This window comes from Ciconia boyciana, chromosome 9 (assembly GCF_034638445.1).
Source record: "Ciconia boyciana chromosome 9, ASM3463844v1, whole genome shotgun sequence".
In the NCBI taxonomy this organism is placed as follows: Eukaryota; Metazoa; Chordata; class Aves; order Ciconiiformes; family Ciconiidae; genus Ciconia; species Ciconia boyciana.
In genome coordinates this window covers 24,405,029-24,424,729 of record NC_132942.1, presented here as the reverse complement: position 1 = coordinate 24,424,729, position 19,701 = coordinate 24,405,029, and the positions used below count along the sequence as shown (strand labels likewise).

General features: G+C 45.5%; 1 protein-coding gene across 1 annotated transcript in view; it reads right to left on the bottom strand.

Annotated features, from left to right (window-relative positions):
- The window catches only part of HYDIN (HYDIN axonemal central pair apparatus protein), a 162,708-nt gene that overhangs the window by 133,139 nt on the left and 9,868 nt on the right, over positions 1–19,701 (bottom strand). The window contains exons 3-7 of the mRNA XM_072872234.1: positions 14,745–14,876; positions 13,470–13,595; positions 11,680–11,799; positions 8,115–8,249; positions 997–1,196 (exon numbers count right to left, since the gene is read on the bottom strand). Coding sequence (XP_072728335.1) covers positions 997–1,196; positions 8,115–8,249; positions 11,680–11,799; positions 13,470–13,595; positions 14,745–14,864 — 701 coding nt within the window. The 5' untranslated portion in view covers positions 14,865–14,876. The remainder of the gene's footprint in view (positions 1–996; positions 1,197–8,114; positions 8,250–11,679; positions 11,800–13,469; positions 13,596–14,744; positions 14,877–19,701) is intronic.

Sequence of the window (19,701 nt, the reverse complement as noted above, 5' to 3'; positions counted from 1 at the left end):
TGGTTTCCTGGCAGATGCGGTGTCAAAAAGGCATTACCCTCTCCAATTCAGCAAACTGGAAAACCAGTGACTGTCTTCTGACACTAAAAGGAGCAGCACAGGCTGTCCGCAACACAATTCACATCAGGCATTTGATTAGGGTACCACTGGAATACCACATGCTTGTGGGCCCCCAGAGAATGGGTATATTTGGCTGATAGTGGTATGTAACCATTTCAGAAGGTACTTACCATCAGGAGGTTGCAAGGTAGCTACTAACATTCTAGCACTCTTCAGGAAATCTGGGAGAGATAAAGCTCTAAAAGAAAATGCCCCCAACTCATGCACCAGATATTTGCTGCATCTTTTGCCTGTGCCCTAGTTAGCATTCTGATTTGGGGCTGTAGTGCGGTTTTGAAGCCAGTGTCTGCTCATCTCCACTTAAGAGCTCATTCTACTTACTTAAGAATATTTGGCCCCAGGGACCAGACCAAACCTACTGCAAAACAGTTCCTGGACCACACAGTGTTATTCTCAGGGCCTCAATACCAATTGCTTTGATCTACAATCCGACTGCACTTGCTAGTATAGACACAGCTGCTGATAAATTCTTAAACATCTCTTTCACCAGCTCATAGCTGGCCATTTCCTAATACTACATTTCATCTACATGAACTGAGCTCCTACAGCTCTCATCTGCCATGCAGTATCCTATACAGCCTAAGGGCAGTCAAGTTGCCTTCCTATATTTGTTCTTTCAAACTAACAGAATTGGTCTTGCAAGATGTTGTGTTGGAGACATCATTGCAGTACAAAACTTTGCTGCAGCTTGCAGAGTTTTATCAAAGGTTGCATCATGCTTAAAACACTAAGCAATTGCAAAACCCACATGTCTTACCCATTTCCAGCTATGGCTGCAATACAGCAGCTTAGATGCTCTGGTTCCTTTTTGTTTACTGTTTACCAACTATATTGTCACTCAACAGTGTTTTGCACAAAAAAGATGAGCTCCTTTACCTCTGAGTGCTGATGCAGTAGCGGGCCTCCCGATTACCAATGTTGCGAACCAGCAGAGTTTTCTGGGTGCTGTACTTGACTGGACAGACAGAGAAGTTCAGCTGGTCAGGGAAGTCCAGGATAGCTCGGGCACCTATAGCTCGGATTGGCACAATAAACTTTTCCCTTTCTGTGATGCAGGTGAGCTGGTGGAAGTAATCCTGAGAGGAAAGAAACAACCTCAGCATAGTGCATTTAGTACCATTCCCATGGCAGAAGAAAAAGTGCTGTTTTCTATGACTCTAACAGTAGCATTCAATAATGTAATAGTACTTTTTACCTTAATGACCTTTCATTCCAGCAGCATGACTTGGACAGGGCTGTTAACTTGCAAAGAAGAAACAACCTCATTGATTCACCTGCTTTCGCAGCAAGCTGGCACAACCAGACAAAATTATCTGATACTTTGATTCTGAGGCACCAAAATAGAGTAATTTCACGTAAGGGATTACAGCAGTAATAAGAACCTGCTTTGATCACCACTGCAGACTATTAAAGGCACCACTAAGAACTCAGTTGTGCCACAGTGCTAACTCCAATCCCAGCAATGCAGCAACATTGTTGAAGCTTGGCACGGGATGCTCAGGTACATTTTCAAAAGGACTTTGCCACAGGCACGATCAGCAGTCAGTCTTTGCTGAAATACTTAACAAGCTGGACACAATAATTGTTTTACAGTCAGGTGAGCGTAGGGTACATCTGTATTTCCCACCCCTTCCCGCAGCATTATAGGGACAAGACTGGGGACACACACACCCTTAAAATCTATCTGATCTATCTGCCCACCCCAGAACTGGCTCAGCTCTGTACCCAAACTATTCTTAAGAGATGTTTCACAAGTACTTAAAAGCACTAACAATTCCATCCCTGCCCTCAGCAGCCTATTCCAGCTCTACCCTAGACTTAAAGAGAGCTCTTCCTGTGTCTAATCTCAAATTCCCTTTACATCTCATCCTAGCCTCAGAGGATGCAGGCAATAGCTTTGCTTTCTCTCTGCTGCATATTCTGGCATGGTTGATGCCTTAATCACGTCTCTCTTGCAAGGTCTCTAGAATAAGTGACTTGATGCCTTGTTAGCATGCCTACCTGAGGCAGGTGGTATCAGGAGCTGCAAATGGGAGACACTCAGACATCCCTACCAGAGCAAACTCAAGTGTGCTACTCCCAATCATTAGCTTGTTCAGAAAAGAGCCAGACAGTCCCCCACAGCAGTAGCAAGGTGAATCAAGCCACCAAAATCATTTTACTGGATTAGGATGGAGCAGATCGATCTCCAGATGCACGGTGTGGCATTGCTGGGCTGGAAGTATTGCCTTGTCCCCGCTGAAATCAGTGGTAAAACTGTTGCAGTAGGGCCAGGAGCCATTACCTCCAGCAGCTCTCTTATTGACAGGTTGATAAAAGCTCTGCCTCTTATCACTCACTTGCTGTCCTGATCTTTTTTCTCTGTGCTTTCAACTCATTTGATATTTTTATAATTGTTGAAGCAGCAAGCAGACAATTTGATTTAGGAATTGCACACAGCAGTAAACTCCCTTAACCAGAACAGATTCAGATTCCTCTGCACTTGGGATTTCCTGCTCCCACACCCATCCTCTCCAAGCCTGGAAGGGGCCTAAGGCAGCCAGACGAGGCACAGACACATAGCTATTGCTTTAACACAACAACTAACACCCAGTGCCTACCAACCACCCGCTCAGCTGGGGTTTAAGGTTGCAGTAACAGATGCTGTCACATCCAAGCTGTAAAAAGAATAAAGAAGGATCTTTTCTTCTAGACATCTCAAATATTCACACTGGAAATTGCAGAAGGGGTTTTGCTTCTTATACTTGGAAGGTAAAATACCAGGAAGGGAACTGCAGCAAACGACCTACAGAATTGAATATCACGTTTCAGGAGAGCATTTCATTTTCAGCAAGTCTTTCTGAATTAGCAATTTTGTACTCAATCGTGCAGCCTAAGCCCTCTAAAATAAAAGCTATGGGCAGCCCATGTGAATAAAGCACCTATTATCTGGGTACTTCACATCCTGGACTGTTTAGAACCTCAGAAACTGCACTAGCACATGAAGAATGCTATTTACTTTTGTTATTTTGGCCACACTACTGTAACAAAGCCATTGTAAATCCCACTGAAAGCTGCATGCCTTATTAAGTCTTGGCATGCCATATTTACTTATCTCTCCCTTCCAGATGCCAGGTAGACAGAGGAGGATGCAAGGAGTTCAGATCAGCAGGGGGATAAAGAAAAAAGAAACTTCAACAATTTGAGGTATTTTAGGGAAGTAAAAGGAAATAATTTTCAAGTCATTGTCATTGCTAAGGAGTGAGTGGATCAACAGCAATGTAAATAAGAGCCCAAGGAATAAATCCCCCCAAAAGCAACCACAGGCAGCCTTCCCAGCTCTGTTGCCGGTGAGGGGCACTGGGACTGCCTGCACAGCAATGCATGGGGAAAGGGACTTCTCCAGGTATGCAAAGGCAAGGCTAAAGCAACAAGGATTTGGCCTCAGAGAGACAACCATGACGTTTGAGAGAGAAAGCTGCCTCTTGCCATTCATGCAAACGCATGTTGTGTGCTGAGCACCTTCTCCAGGGATGCCCTGGGACACTGCATCCTGTACAAGGCTTGACTCAAAGCACTTCAGCATGGGCTGAACCTTCAACCACACTCTAGGACCCCAAAGTTGGACCTTGCATCAAAGCTGAATGCTCTGTCAGGCCAAACAGGGGGAAACCCAAGGAAAGAGGGGTGCTAGGCAGAAGCTGGCTGCTCATGCTGCTGTGAACCCACGGCTCCTTAAGCTTTTGAAAGCTGAATCTCCCTGCCCTTGGAGAAGATAAAGGCTAAAATTCTCCACTGCAGCACTGTCCTGTGTTACCAACTCTGCCATGTACTTACTCACAGTCTAGGGCTACAGTTGAAACCAGTTTAAGATCTTGTTTTACTTTGCAACTGCAAACCCTCAGCAGACTGTTTAAAACCAGGTTTCTAAATAAACATGCCTGGGTGAGAGAGGGGTTGCCTCACCGCTATGCTTTAAAGATTGTTGCGTTTAGACACAGCTTCAGCCTATAGATTTTCATGAAAATATGACTTCATCCTTCATACAACTCCACTCTCAATTTCAGGGAAAATACAGTTCATTGTACAATGGTTCCTCTTCTCTTATCCCCTTTTGATAAGCAGTAAGTTACAAGCTCTGGCCTGCAAAGCATCACCACTGGCATTTGAACTAGCACCCACTGAAATTAAAGCAACTGCTTGTATCAAAGGTGTCATTTCAGACTCTTTGCAAACTCAGGCTAACATTAATTACTGTCACAGTGATATCAACCTTAACTGCCCAGTATGCCAGCAAACTCGGATGTCAGTTTTACTGTATAACTGATCCTAAATACTTCACTGAATTCCTTGCAGCAGGCAACTGCAAAGAAAAAAGACCCTTGTAGCATGAGGTAACATAGTAAGTCAAACAGGGAAAGCTCCCTGCTGAAACCATGATACCATAAAGGCTGGAAAATAAGGGCCATTAAAAGAGAGGGGGGAGGCTGGAGGATGAAGATAGCTTCACATGAGAAGGGGTACCCCTTCTCCTGCCTCCCTCAGCTACCAGTTCACAGGATGCTTTGAAATCAGTCCCTTTGCTCCAGGTTCATTTTGCACAGGGCCAATTGCCTTGATCTTCCGCCCCTTTTCTCCTCCCAGGAGTCTTAAAAATATATTGGAATAGCTTCTATGTGCTACAAAACATCTAACAGGGCTGCACTGAATTTTAAAGGAGTTAATTTCAGTAATGCAGTAACTCATCGTCCTGTCATATTTCATATTAAACAATGAGCATTAATTTAGTCTCCACTGAGCATCAGTAATGAATTTTGCAAACCTTACAGACTGAACTTGTATTGCCTGAAAATATTGTATTGCTACAGTGAAAAGAGCAGAAGGACAAAACAGAATAAGCTGTACTATGTTTTCATAGGCTTCTTGCTTCCTTCTTCCTTTAAGATAATCTATTAATAAGCCCGAAGGACACACAAAAAAGTATTTCTGTCTGTTGTTTATTTGTCAGTCAGTTCCACAATGGTTTCCCATTAGGCAGAGACTGTCAGACTATAATGCACGGACACCCGGGAACAGAGGGTGGCATGAGAACACCCACACTGTACAATCGGAGCCATAAAACAGAAATGTGTAAATCAGAAACAGCAAGAGTAACTAACTGGAAATGTTGCCCAGCAGAAAAATTAGCATTTCATATTTATAACGCAAGTGCCAATAAATAAAGAGACGTCAGCTATTTATTTATTTTCTGACAGACCGATCATGTGGCATATTCCCAAATGACTGCAAGACAATAGGGAACTGCTCATTTTTCAAGAAAGGGCTACGTGGCACATGGCATTTCAGCCACTAACAACTCACATGATCCTTTTATTTAAGGCTTAGACACAATTTTACTCCTTTGAATCAGGAGTGACTTTGCTGAAGTCAGACTTACCCCAGGGAAGACAGATTCAAAGCAAGAGAATTACATAAACCAACTCCACATCAGGAGGACTCTCCAACCCTGACAGAGGGATTTGTACCTGCATCCCAGTTCACTGGGTTACCCACAATCCTTGTGGATCATGGAGCAGCAGAGGCAGAGCTTGTTCAAAGGTAGCACTCATAAGGCTTCCACAACTAAAAGGCAAGTATTCTGCATGCAACCCACTGCAAGCCCAACACAGGTGGCTTTAAAGAACTATTTCCCAAAGCCTGCCTCTTTGCTAAGGGGTTTTCAAGGTGCTATGCACCTCCTGACCACGCTATTGATGCATTTCTAGCTGAGCTACAGCACTCTGGTACTTCACTGACTCACACTCCATCAAGTACAAGACAAAGTGTTCGATTTGTACAAAATTCTGATTGTGCTGTATAAATTCCTATATGCTCCTCATGGAGTGGCATATCTCCTCTCCTGATGCCCTGCGCAACCCCTGCAAGGAGCACAAAACCCAGTTCAGCAGAAACCACTGGGGTGTCGCTGAAGCTGTGCAGAGGGCCTCTTGCTGGTCGAACTCGCTATGCCATACACTCACCAGTTCAAGGGCAAGACAAGGGACAAAGTATTGGACATTAGAGCTCTTGGGGGTTATCTCACCCTACTTCTATTTGTGGTGATGTTCATGTGTAGCTCTGCTGCCTCTCTAAATTTGAAGAGCAGCACTTTGCCTTTCATGGGCACCAATTTACCTCTTCCACCCCAAAAATGGACACTAATTAATACTAATAAATCACATTTTAAAGGCACCAGTGTACTTTGCAAAGCCTACCTCAGTGAGATTAAGCTCTTGTGTCACTTGGGTAGTTTGGAGAACTGCCCTAGGCCAACATAATTTTTACCCTAAATATTAATGATGTTAAATAATTTCTCAGTCCCTCCAGAGGAACAGATTATTCCACAAGCATGGGGAGCTAGGGACCACAGGGCATTTCCTCTTTAGTTTTCTATATCCGTATTGTCTGAGGATAGGACAAAGTGTTAAACTAAACCTAAGAAGTGAATGAAAGATAGAAAACAGCTATAGCCAAAGACATCTTGCACCTCTGGCCTGGTGCAGAAACATCTGCTGGCTCAAAGCTATCCCCTAACCTTGCCTCTCCAACAAAGTCATGCTAAGAGGTAGCAGGATGCTTGTGGAAAGAGTCAGCCTGCCTGTTTTCAGTTCCCTGCAGTGCTTCCTCCATTCCATGCCACATACTAAATCCTTCTATATTAACAAGCCTCCAGGTAACAGCATCGATCCTTCACATCACAGCACTGAGAATCAGACTTGCCAGGGCCACAGCACTGATGTTCTAAGCAAAAGCATTGCATGCTTGGCATGGAATAGGTGACAGCTGACAGAGCAACCACAATAACATGCACAAAGACACAACCACACCAGTATTACTGCCCACAGGCTCTGGGGTAATGTGTCTGCCTGCAGATTGTACCTGCCTGCTTATTCCTATACATGCTCTTTCAGGCAGGTGTCTCAGCACACCGACCTCCTGCTGAGTTAAGGACATCTAGAACGCAGTGCATCTGTGCCAGGCTGGCTCCCTGACACATGCACAGCACTCCCTCTCCCCTAGACTCACGGCTGGATCACAGGCAGACAAGTATCCCCAGGGACAGCACAGCTGCAAGGTTTGAAAACAGAGGGTATGAAAAAGCATCATCTTTGCTCCAGTCCAGGGTGTGGCAGGGAAGTGGCTGCCAGATGGGAAAGAGTGCTCTCTGGATCTATTTGTTCCTCTAGTATTTTCCATAATAATTAAACCCCTACCATTGAGTAGAGAGATGGCTAAACATCTTATCAACACCCCTCCCTGCCATTTTCCTACTGTTCCATGTGCATCTTCCCTCATGAACACTCAAGGAAGTGCAGGGAGGGAAAGCGTAGCCTGTCAGTCCCTGCTGCAGCAGCTAACAGCACCATGCAATGCCAAGATGTGACTAGCTGCAGACTGCCTGATCACAGGCTGAAGCAGACCTCACAGCAGGGTGTGGGCTATAACCAGTGTGCAAAAAAAGTGACAACTTTAGAGATAATGTTCCGCTGTCTCACTACTGTGTACAACATGATATACATTAAGGTGACTCCAGTTTTCAAAGGTGGTAGTCCTCACCCTGATCAGGCTCACTTCAGATCCTCCAAATAACAGGTCACTTTTAAACAGACTTTTGTATTTATAATTAGTGGAGCAAACCCATAATTATGCAGCAATGGCCAGATACTAGAAACCAACATGTTCAGAGGCCACCCCAGCACAGATACTAGACTCTCTTATCCCTGAAGCCAACAGACATTACATTAAATTTTCAAGCACTGAAGGATAAAAGCAGTCTGAAATGTGTAAGAGCCTCCAGCCTAAGAGAGCATAATCTTCACCATGGGGAAAGAGTTTCCCCCAGTTCTAGATCCAGTGCAACCTCACTGAAACCAGGACAGTTCCTCAAAATCCACACCAGATGCCCTGTTCTGAATCCAGCCTTGCACGTTCACCTTCCACTGAAGGTGCCGACCTCTTGGGGCCTCCAGTCTCACCTTGTTCTCCTCAGGGGTGAAAAGGATGCGGAAAGTTGAAGACATGCCAGGTGCTACCTTACGGCACACAGCATTGGGGCTGATCAACTTGAAATAAGGTGAGCTCTCCAAGATGACCTTCACCAGCCGAGGAACCTGCAGGAAAGACATGAAACTATGATTTTGCCACTCGTGGAAACATGAGGAGAAGAGACTTGGCCATGCCTTGGTCACATCCTTCCTTAACCACCTTTCCAAAGCACTTTTAGCTGCGGAGGTACATGCACATAATACACAAGGGTGGATTTGAATCCATTCTGCCTAGGCCAAATAGCTCTAGGCCAGAGGCAGCTGGGCAATGCCCTGCTGTGAAGGAATCACCAAGCAGGTAAGACACCAGCAGTATGCAAATATAATACCTGAATCAAGTCATCCCCATATTCAACAAACTCAAAGAACCTGACTACACCCATGTAGTCATGCCTCTAGAAGGGGAATGTATTATCTGAAGGCAAAACAGTATGTTATACTGGGAGAAGGAAGAAATTCACTTCTAACATACTCTGTTTGAGTGGGCCAGTCAAGCTGCGGTGCTACAGAGTCACGTGGGCAGACCAGCAAGAGAAGGAGACCACAGACATTGTGGCCTTACTGGGAATAAAAGCAAACCTGAAGAGCAAAAGGAGGAACATAGAAAGACAAAGAGAAAACCCCAGACACAAGGAGGAGATGGCTAGGAGGATTCAAAGGGGGCTGTAAAGAAGCAAGGGAGAAGCCCGACACTCCACAAGGAAAGGCTGATGCAGAAGATGAGAGCAGTCAACTTGCCAAAATGATGGAAAGCCAGACTACCCCTCAGACTGTGCCTATCAACTATTGGCTTCAAAGGCATTTTCTGCCTTGAGATGCATGACCAGCACTGACTCAGTGTGGTTTCATTATTAAAAGCCAATCTCAGCTCTCCAGAGGCTCTTGCTGCCTGGTGATTGTAGCCAGGCAGCTGCCAGTGCAGGCACAGCAGATTTCTGGGTATTCCTCCCCACAATCAGGAATCCCTGCAGGCACCTTGCTGCAAGTTTCTGCCCTCTGGGATACCACAAGCACAGAGACAGCAAACAGGCATTTTCTAGCACACAGACATCAGCCCCTGAGCACCAAATCTCATCTCAGAAAGTCTAATACAGGTGATTTTGACTGACAGGCAGCTTCACTGATAAACAACGAACCCACACGAGGCTTGGGAAAAACGGAGATTCATTCTGCACCATCCACCCGAGCCTGATAACCCATGGCCAAGGCAGTCCTGAACTCTCCAAATGCCCTTTGCTCCATTGCTCCCAGCAATGCCCTGGGGCAGCAAGTTCTAGGAGCCAATATCACACTGCAGACAAACGTTTTGGCCACCAAGTCCCTTGGGAGATGAGCATAGGTGGCTAAGACCTTCAGCAAAAGCCACCCAGAACATCTCTGAAGATGATGAGGAGCAGCCTGAAGACAGACAAGCAATTTTACAACACACAGGTAAGAGCAGTAAGTATATAGCTAAGCACTTCTGTATTTGAATGATTACAGAGCCTCTATTTGGAATATACTTTGCTGTTAGCTGGATTTTTATGGAGCAGACAACCTCAGGCTACCGTGCAATATAAGTCAGCATGATTCAGAGGAAGCGGGGAAACTGGTGAGAAAACTTTGAGACAGACCACCATGTTGCTTTTCTCCAGGACATGATCAAAAGCCAACAAAATTAGAATATAATAACCTCTATTGGGATTATCATCTCTATCTTTGTGTACTTAAATATGCCAAGGATTTTCCTTAGAGCTGATCTTACTTTTACACCAGTGGTGTCCAATGGTTGAGATCTTACTAGCTTCAAAACTAATTCATCGGGGGGGGATCAACAGTTCACACATTGCCTCTCCCTTGTAGGGCATACAAATCCCAAGATGCAGCTGTACAAGTTTATTAATTTTTACTGGGAAGGGCAGAAATGTTGATGCAGATGTTCCTTTCCACTTGAGGAAGCATGAATAGATCAAATTAACTGTTTGCCTGTTGGCTGGTACTTGGCAAAGACAAACATTTTGAAGTGCCGCATGGATAGTGGAGTAGCTGAAGCCAAAAGACTTACTGGGAACAAAGCAGAGCAGTAGGAAAAGAGAAACTGAGGCACATTTTAGTCAGCAAAGAGGATACCTACAGCAAAGAGTGTCCAAAATCAGTGACACACGAATGGTATCCCTTGGGCATGGGCACCCACACTGCATCTTCCCAATATTCCCAAGCTAAATCCAGACCAGGAATGGCACAGTACTCTTCCAGGAATAACTGAGGGACCATACCTGCATCTTTCCTTGCCAAAGGGTCTTCCATTTTCAACCATGTCCCTGTCAAAACCTGTTCTATCTCAGAATATACTTCGACTTCTCTTGCTGTTCCTCCACCTGCAATATGCCGACAGGTTCTTTTGTCCACTTCTTTGTTTCCCCCAACAGGTAGATTTGGAGACGGGGTTAATTCACCTGCTCTCATGCACACTTCCATCTTCCCATCCTGCCCTCCTCTCATGTATACATTTTACTCTTCATTACAGAACAGTATCTTTAATTACACCTTCTTTTTTCTGACCTTTCTCTGCTTCCAGTACACTTACTGTTACGCGTCAAGAGAAACCCTTGAGTGCACAATGTTCTCTCCCAAAGCACTTTCTAACTCAGCTCCTTTCCTCCCTTCTGTCTTTTCCCACCAGCTTGCTCTTGGCACATGCCTCATTTGAGCAAATGTTTCCCCTGCTGAAATTCAAAAGGTCTCAATTTTCCTCTTTACAGTGGAACAAAATTGCTGACATTTTTCAACTTTTCCCTTCTCAACTTTCTTGGGAAATCTCAAAATTATCACAATTTTTTCAAGTAAAAGTGGAGACCTTCAAGAGTACATTACTCTGGATGTGCTGTGGTTCTCCAAAGGGAAAGCAGAGAGCCATGTTGCCTTAGAAAAACATGAAAAGAACTGAATTCAGCTTAGCAGGACCCTAAAGTGGCACCTAAAGGCCTCCCGCTGCCTCTGCTAAATCAGTCTGTTTCCACTACTGTTTCAAAACACCTTTCCTGGAGTGCTAATGCCACTAATTATAACTTATTCCAGCATAAAGTAGAGAAGACTCAACCCCTGTGCTTTGACAGTGAGCTGCACAGAGGCAGCTAAACAGGCTGTGAGAAGCAGAGATGCCCTGCCAGAAACCAAGATTAACCAAGGAGCCATCAGGACGTGGTGCACACTCAAGGTAAAGCATGAGAGCAGATAAGAACTGCACAACCCTCAACATTCCCATCAATCCAGGGCTTTCAAGGGGAAGGATGCTGACTAAAAAAGCTCCTTTGGGTTAGATACCACCAATGTGGCCAAAATCGGGGAGAATCCCCAGCATGGGAAGATGTCCAGCATCTTGCAAAATAAAGGTGGCAAGACATTTTATTCTGGATGTGCTGAGCTGCAGTAGATTACTTGCTATGCTGTATACCATGTGAATTACACTGCTCTCCTCTTCCAGCACAGTGTTAAACCTCTGCATCCCAGCACTTACCTTGTCATTGTTCCTTAGAACCAGTGGCACTTCGTAGACCTCACAGGGGACGTAGCTCTGAAATACCACCTCTGATGGGAAAGGCTGAAACAAGCTCTGTTCCAGGTCAACTGCTGAGAACTGGAGATGCAAGACAGAGCAGTGAGAGGTTCAGCTGCTGGAAGAAAGATTCATCAGTGAGAATCCTACACTGATCTCCAGTGAAGTACAGTCTCTTGGTGAGTACGTCTGCCCAGCTCACACTAGGGAAACAGTAGCTCACCCACCTCTGTTCTGAGCTGATCAAAAGTTTCTGGACCACGCTGAGCAGGCTCAAGCTAAGAAGCTCTTTTGGTAGGTGTTTCTCCAGGTTTCCTTCTCCAAAATGCAAGGCAGCACTTACCTCCAGCAGAGCCCTGTGCTAATGTGGTCACACAGCTCCAGAGCACTTACTGAAAGAGCCATGAGCATTCATGGAGCAAGTGAAACCCAAGAAATTACATGAAATTCTATGGGAAACAATTTTGGGATGATCTTTACTCTGAGACAGAGAGATCGAGTCCGACACATCCCCAAATATATTTTTTTATATAGAGCCTAGAAACCAGTAAGAATAAAATAGTACCAGAGGAGGTAAGGCCAAAAAGAAAGTAACACAGTAGTTAGGAAAAAGACAAATCAGGTGAATGCTGCATGGTGATAAGGTTCAGCTCTTTTCTCAGCATTACTGTGAAACTTGAGTAAGACTGGACTTGGTATCTCCTTTTTCCATGAGCTTTAAATGGATGCTTTATTGTATTCTATTATTGCTGTTTTATTTAATATCACTGCAGAAGTATGTCTGAAAATATACACAAACAGCAAATGCTTACAGAGCAGAGAAGTTACTTTGAGAAAATTCCTCCCTGCTTTGTCTCCCCTCTTCCAGCTGCACTGTTCCCACTTGAAAGACACAGGCAGGTCTCCTGTTTCTCCACAGAAGTCATGGTCACACTGAAGCTAGTAGCTGCAGCACACTGCCAGTTATTTGTGCACTCATCTGATATGTTCCCCACCTCCTGTGCTGCATAGGGCAATCCTTAACCAATTTGTTACAGGTCTCTTGCTGGCAATTTTCCACTCAACAGCCTACCTCAGTAATTTACCCATTTGGACTGTGTGTTATACTGAGCTGTCCTGTAAGAAAAGCAGCTTTAAACATACATCTGAGTAAACATTGATCCAGATAAAGCACATCCACTCGCCTCTGCCCAGGGCAATTCCCCTGTATATCTGGAAGCCTGCAAAATCTAACACCCTGTAAGGGTCCCACACTTTGTTCCAATCCAAAGCATTAATGCAATTGGTTTTGTTAAATCTTGAGTAATTACCATAGGCCCTCAGCCTTCAAAGGACAATGCTGCCACAGTTGAGGGAGTCCTATGATCCCAACCATTTGACAGTGACTACACAAAGCAAGAGATGGCTATTTCAGCAGAAGGGTAGAAAACAGCAAGCTCATGCCCTTGTGTCCTGCCCCAGCCTTCCCCCAGTATCGTGCTTTAGCGATGGTAGCTAAACTCCAGCAAAACCCACCAACTTCAGCAGAGGTTATTTATATTGGCTTAGCGCAGATCAGGACTTCAACATCTCACTGGGGAAAAATGTTTTACCTCTCCCCCAACAGAATGAACTCCACGACCACCAGCAGTTTGAAAGGACAACAGGACATAGTCACCAAGGTATTTAGGTAAGCTGAAGGCATGCCTGTCACAAGCACTCACCCTCTTCAAATGTCACAAACAGCAAGGAAAAGGGCAGGAAAAGGCTACCTTTTGATGGGAGGTTTCACTCATGTCTAGAAGCTGGATAATTTGTGGCCGCCTCACCTCCCGAGTGCTGGCCAGCCTCTGCTCAGTGGTAAGAGACATCTCCTTCAGGAAGGCAGAGGGAGTCAGCTGAAATGCAAAAAAACAGCAAGAGCCACAGAAATGCCTTTGTTCAGAAAGGCTTTTCTTGTTCAAGTGTGACTGATGAATAATTTGTGATCACAGCCACTAGGATAGTCCTGGAAGTCCCGTAAGTTACCTGCTGAAATATTTAACATCAGTAAATTAATGATATAGAGCGGAATACACATGCTCTAACCAAGTGGCTCTGTCCCATTTGCTCCTCCATCATGATTTGATGTGACATGTTTGGGGATTTCTGCTCTTCGGGCATTTGTTTCCTCTTTAGTTTTGCTGGATTGAGCCAGTGACCTTTGAAGAGAGTGGGGAGGGGTTATAGAAATCCCCTAACTCCATCCTTGCACAACGCTCACAACCAACACACGTGTTGAGATGTCACTGCTGAATGAATCAGAGGAAAGCAGAAAAGTAGTGTTGTGCCAAGACTGAGGTGGAGAGGAATGGGTCCAAGTTTTTGTTATCTCTTTCTAATTAGCACTTGTTTTCTCTCTGTTCTGGCCTCACAGACCCCTCCACAGAAGTATACAGAGATATCTCCTTGACTGAGCCTCAGCACTAGGTCATCTCCAGTCAAGTGAGCTCCAGTCGGCAAAGGGGACGTTTATGGATGGGAACAAGGAATTGCCCTGACTGCATTGCTGTTTGCAGGGCTGGATCTGTGTTCCACACAGGATATAAGATATAACAACTGTTTTGGAACCTGTTCTATATGGGACCAGCCATGTCTCTCAAGTCTTCAGGCAAAGTTTGAGCAGCCCACCACATGCCCAGCTGCCTGGAGGGCAGGTATGGTGAGAGCAGCACTGGCAAGTATGCCTACATGTCAGAAGATATTACTGCCCACACAATGGAAAAAAGCACACACTTATTCTTCAGCTATTCCAGTGCAATGCCCAGTACATTTGTTTAACTTGGCTCCAGTGGCACATCCAGGAAAGACTCTGGACTTTCCCTGAAGCAGCTCACAGTCCATCCCCCACTGCACCACCTCCAACAGAAGCATGGCCGCAAAGAGATGGGGAGGTGGTGTCTAGCTTCACAGTGCTGCTAGACAACAGGAGGGGAAGACAGAGGAGGGACACAGGGGGAGTTTTCCAGCCTTAACACAGGTCCTACCTGGCCACAGCAGATACTTACAGTTACAGACTCCTCTGCCTCTCTGACTAGCTTCGGATTATGAGGTGCTACCACTTTGCTCTGGAATCCATCAGCCATTTTGGAGGACCCCATGGACCGATGGATCTTGCCAGTGGCCATGTCTCAGCTCACCTGGAAGGAGCAACAATGGAACTTCGAAAATCCAGAATCCCATTCACAGCAGACCCAAAGGATACACCTGTGTCTCCAGGCTATGGCATCCTTCACAAGTGGAAAACATAAGGCCTCCCCACCCTGTTTCATGATTAGACCATATTTAAGTGGCAGAGTTAAGATTCACAGAAGTAAAACCCCAGAACAAACAGTTCCTGAAACAAAACAGCCTTTTGCTGTGGGTGCAGTCCCACGAGCCACAAACACACACCAGGGCCTGCTGGCATTTCTCACCTTCCCTCCGCTTCCATTACTTTTCGAACCCCATTTACTTGAATTATTAACCCAATCTCTATTAATATCCAAACTGTCCTGTATTATTCTTTAAAGGTTTTTTGGTGGGAACAGAAGGAAGGTAGATGTCACTTAGCTGCTTTATTTTGCAAGAGCAGCTGACCTGATGTGACTTTATGCCTGACCCTACTAAATGCTCAGAGTATTATGAACAACTTTAAACCCAGGGATTGCTGCTGCCCTGAGCATTAACAAAATCAGACCACTTTCCTACTTCACAAACCAAATGTCCACCCTTTGTGCAAGGAGCCTGGTGATGTTTCTAACGGAGCATAAGAGTTCAATACTCTGATTAAGAACTATAGTTTCTCAAGGCTAATTTGGTTGGTTTAAGTTACAAAAATTATCCAGCAAATATGACTCCTTCCAGGCATGAAATTACCACAGTGCCCAAGAGCATTTCTCCATGGAGAATGAGGACCCTAATTTTCACTTATTAAGACCCAAACTCAAGGCTCCCTACAGGCATTAGAGGCTCTAACAGCAGATATAAAAGCATGAAACCATTAAAGGAACATGAGCAATTAGCTCAAATATAAATGCAACATGTGAAAGCAGGGCCACTTAAGACTTTATCCTAATGGCAGTTCTTCTCCAGCACCCATATCCTACAAGTAGCATGGGTTAACAGGTCCATGGGCCATTCTTCTTCCAATCACCAGCCTGCCGACCACCTCTCTTCATCTGTGTCACACACATGGGTGTGCAAGAAAGGGCGAGAAGAGAAGAGAATCCCAGAAAGTGGGTCTCAAGCACCGACAAAACTCAAAGATAAACATGTACAGTATTTGCTAAGCATTACTTTGGACTAGAAATAATTTCCCCTCCCTTTCCGGCTAACTGGATTAAGGAACAGATGGATTTGCTCAGTTCTTATTTTCTGGGACTTGAAAGACCAGTGCTCTCAAACCCAGCTTTACCCTAATTTTTTTTTCATCCTGACAATAAGTAAAATCACAGCTCGTATTCCCTCCTGCTTCCTTCTGTTCCACGTTATCTTTTTTGTGTGGACTTGCTGTATACAGCAAGACATCATCTATACAAAGATGACCATTCCCTTCCCCTCAAGTTTTACCCACATCCTGCAAGCAAGGCAATAACTTCATTCCTTTACTCCCCAAACAGCTACAGTATTGTACATGTTCGTGGTACTGGACCCTTTACAGTGTTAGGAAACAACAAGGTTGCTGTTACCTTTTGTTCTTGCAAGAAACACAAGAGCACAGCACTGTCCTATGGACACGAGGACATGCTAAAGCAAGAGCTAGGATTTAAAGCTAGAAATAACTATTTTTCAAGAGAAATCTAATTGGGATGATACAACATTAATCTGGATTTCAACGTTTTATTATTGGGTCTTGAGAATAACCAGATTATTTGTTCCAATTTTCTACCTGTAATTTCACTTCACTTGAAATTAATCCTGTTCATCATGCCCACAATGCTTATTTCCAGAGGGCTTCCAACCCCCACACCCCCATCCCAGTCTTACAGCTTCCCCCACCCTCCAGCCCTGCAGTGAGGCACTTTCACAGTCCCGTGGCTCCACTTCCCTAGAGCTTGCAGGGATCAGCCTCCCAGATTAGGAGGAAAGGTGCAGAACTAAGAAATTGGCCACATCTTCCTGTAGAGGCAGGAAAAAATAGCAACCACAACACAGTACTTCTTCCAGCCCACCACCCCTGTCTGGTGGAGGGAGATCTCATGTCCTCCCCACCTCAGACAGCCCTCTACCCACCCCAGAAAGGTAAGGAAGGATTGCAATTCCCCCTCTGCTCCAGGCTGAGGGCACAGACAGCTCTGGCACCTCAGCTTTAGGTTCAGAGCACAAATGCCCTGAGCCTGGGCAGAGGAACCAGCTGTGCCAGGATACAACACCTAAGACGACCGAGACAAGCAGTGAAGAAATATGCCCAGGGCTGGGGTAGAAGTTCCTGACTTGTCTGAGGAAACCAAGATGTATCAGAACAGAGTGCCAAGCTGAAGATCACCAAGGACATCCAAGCTTCAGCCTCTTCCCCAAGGCTCCCTTTACTCCAATATCTACAGCTAAGCTAGAAGTCTCTACCATCACTGCAAGTTGCAGAGCAATTTTAGAACCCATTAAAACCCCTTCTACCTCCCCAGACTTACTCTGAGACCAGGTATATAGTTAAATTCTGCTGAGTATCACATGGCTGCTGCATCCCTGCTGTTGGCCCTCCTGCCAACAAAACTGCCTCCTTCCTGCCCAGTGGCCAGACACTACCTTAGGACAGGTAATTCATGCTTCTCTGGGAGGATTCACTTTGTGTAGTGCCCAGTCTTGCTTCCTGAATCACCATGGGCTATTTGGTGGCTGTGGACAGCCTGGAGGGACAGGAGCCAGCCAGGGAACCGTTGGTGTGACTGTGCTCCCACCAGTGCAGCAATAACTGTCACTGGGCTGGTGGCTTCTGAGAGCCCGGTGGAACCTGGAAGGCAACTGACAGGACTTGGAAATTGGGCTGCCCAGCATCTCCTCTCCTCAACTGTTACAGCCTTGCCAGGCAGAGCAGGAGGATTTTACCAGGACCTCAAGGAAGGAGAGAGTTCAGAGCTTGACGTTAGCTAAAGTCTGCTTGTTTCTCTGCTGCTGAGCTCCTCCTGCTCTAACGTGGGGAGAAACTGCACTGCGCAGGCTCAGGGTGCTGTGCGGAGAAGCTTCTCAAAACAACAGCATATCATCCTGTAAGTAGCATGATAGGAAAGCTCCACTAACCCAGTGAAGAGTGGGGGTTTACCACCTTAACCTGTTCCACACCAAGGGAACAGATGCATGTTCAAGCATTTGTGGCTTTGGGATTTCTTCAGCTCTAGGCCGGAGTGGAGACTTATGCTTTCTGCTTTGAACTTTCTCAGTATCATAACTGATCGACTTGGTCTCTACTCTGGTGGTTACAATGCCACTGAAATGCCTTGATAAAGTTATAGCCTTGCAAATCACTGCAGCCCATCTATTTCTTAAACATCTCACTCCGCAGTGAATGACTGCGGCAGTATTAGAAAGTACACCTTAGAGTAGCATTTGTTAATGTTCCACGAGCTTCAGATAAATTAACTTAGATACTGCAGACAAGCTAATCATTTCTTTGTTTAAGGAGTAAAGAAAAAGTTTCCAAGCTGACTTACAAAGCAAGAATTTCTATTTTGCTCACCCAGGGAGGACCCCAATTACAGTGCAGAAGAGAGCAGGCAAATCACCAAGTTGCCACAGCTCTGACAATGCCTTTGGGGGTGTCCTCTGTTGTTGCACCTGATGAACACCTATCTGATGAGCTTGTTCCAATTAACTGTGCATACATATACACACACACCAGCCAAGGACACCCAACTTACAACAGCATCTCAGCTGCCAGGGAGCTTCACGCATTTTCAGGACAGCATATGCTATAAACAAAAGCTTCTCGTGAGACTCTTGGCTACAGGCGAACCAAATCATTCCATCTGCTTGGCAGGGAGCAAGGAACCCTCAGTTTGAAAACCAACATTCGTTATGTGGGGGTTTACAATACAGTCAGGGAGGATCCGAGCCCTGAAAACAAACTGGCTCTCCAGCCAGCTAGCCTGTGGAAACTCGCTCCAAAATGTATTCCACATGGTGTCCAGCCACAAATCTGAGTGGAAACTGGAGAGCTCAGGCAAAAAAACCTCAGATATTACATCCTTGGGCGCTCAAGGCACCAAGACAGAAGTGCTATAAGGAAAGGAAACTGGATGGTGGGTGATGCTTCCTGCCTCAGAAGGCACAACTTGGAGACGGATGTCAAGGTGAGACCCATCAAGTCTCTCTTGCTTGGTCTGAGATGCACTCACAGGGCTGCCACCTTGTGCTCCTTCCCACAGCTCCAGCACCTTAGAAGCAATGTTAGAGCCTCACCTGCTCAGCACAGAAGCAACTCCTGGCTGCTGCAGGTAAATTGCATAGCTGGAGCCAGGTTTCATGCTCAGAAGACTTGTCAGAGAAGCTTCAGGTGCTTAGCGAGGGAAACTGCTAGCCACAAAGTATCTTCATGGAGCTGCATGGTAGAAGTGACATGAAACCCATACAAGGCTTGCAAGCACCTCAGCACCCCAATGCCAAACCCAGTGCTGGTACCTCGATCTGCTCTCAACAACCTTGCTCCCATGGCTTGGCTGGGGGGGCTCTGCTCCCTGGATTACAAAGTCTTTTAGCTAACAACTATTTAACATGCAACATAAGCAGTCTCCAGGGGAAAAAAAAAAATCAGAGACCACGATCATCTTCAAAGTGAAGCAAAAAGATTTGTTTCATGATGTGGGCTCACAGCTACTACAGACTCCTTGCTTCACACTAGGCAGAAAAGAAGGGTCTGAACAGGATTGCTCTGCTCCCAGGTGAGTATTTTTAGCCAGGAGCTACATTAGGAGTAATGAGAAGCACCTTCACCTCTTCTCTTTAGGGCAGCAACATTAATCTCTGAACACTACCTGGCTCATAATATGGGGT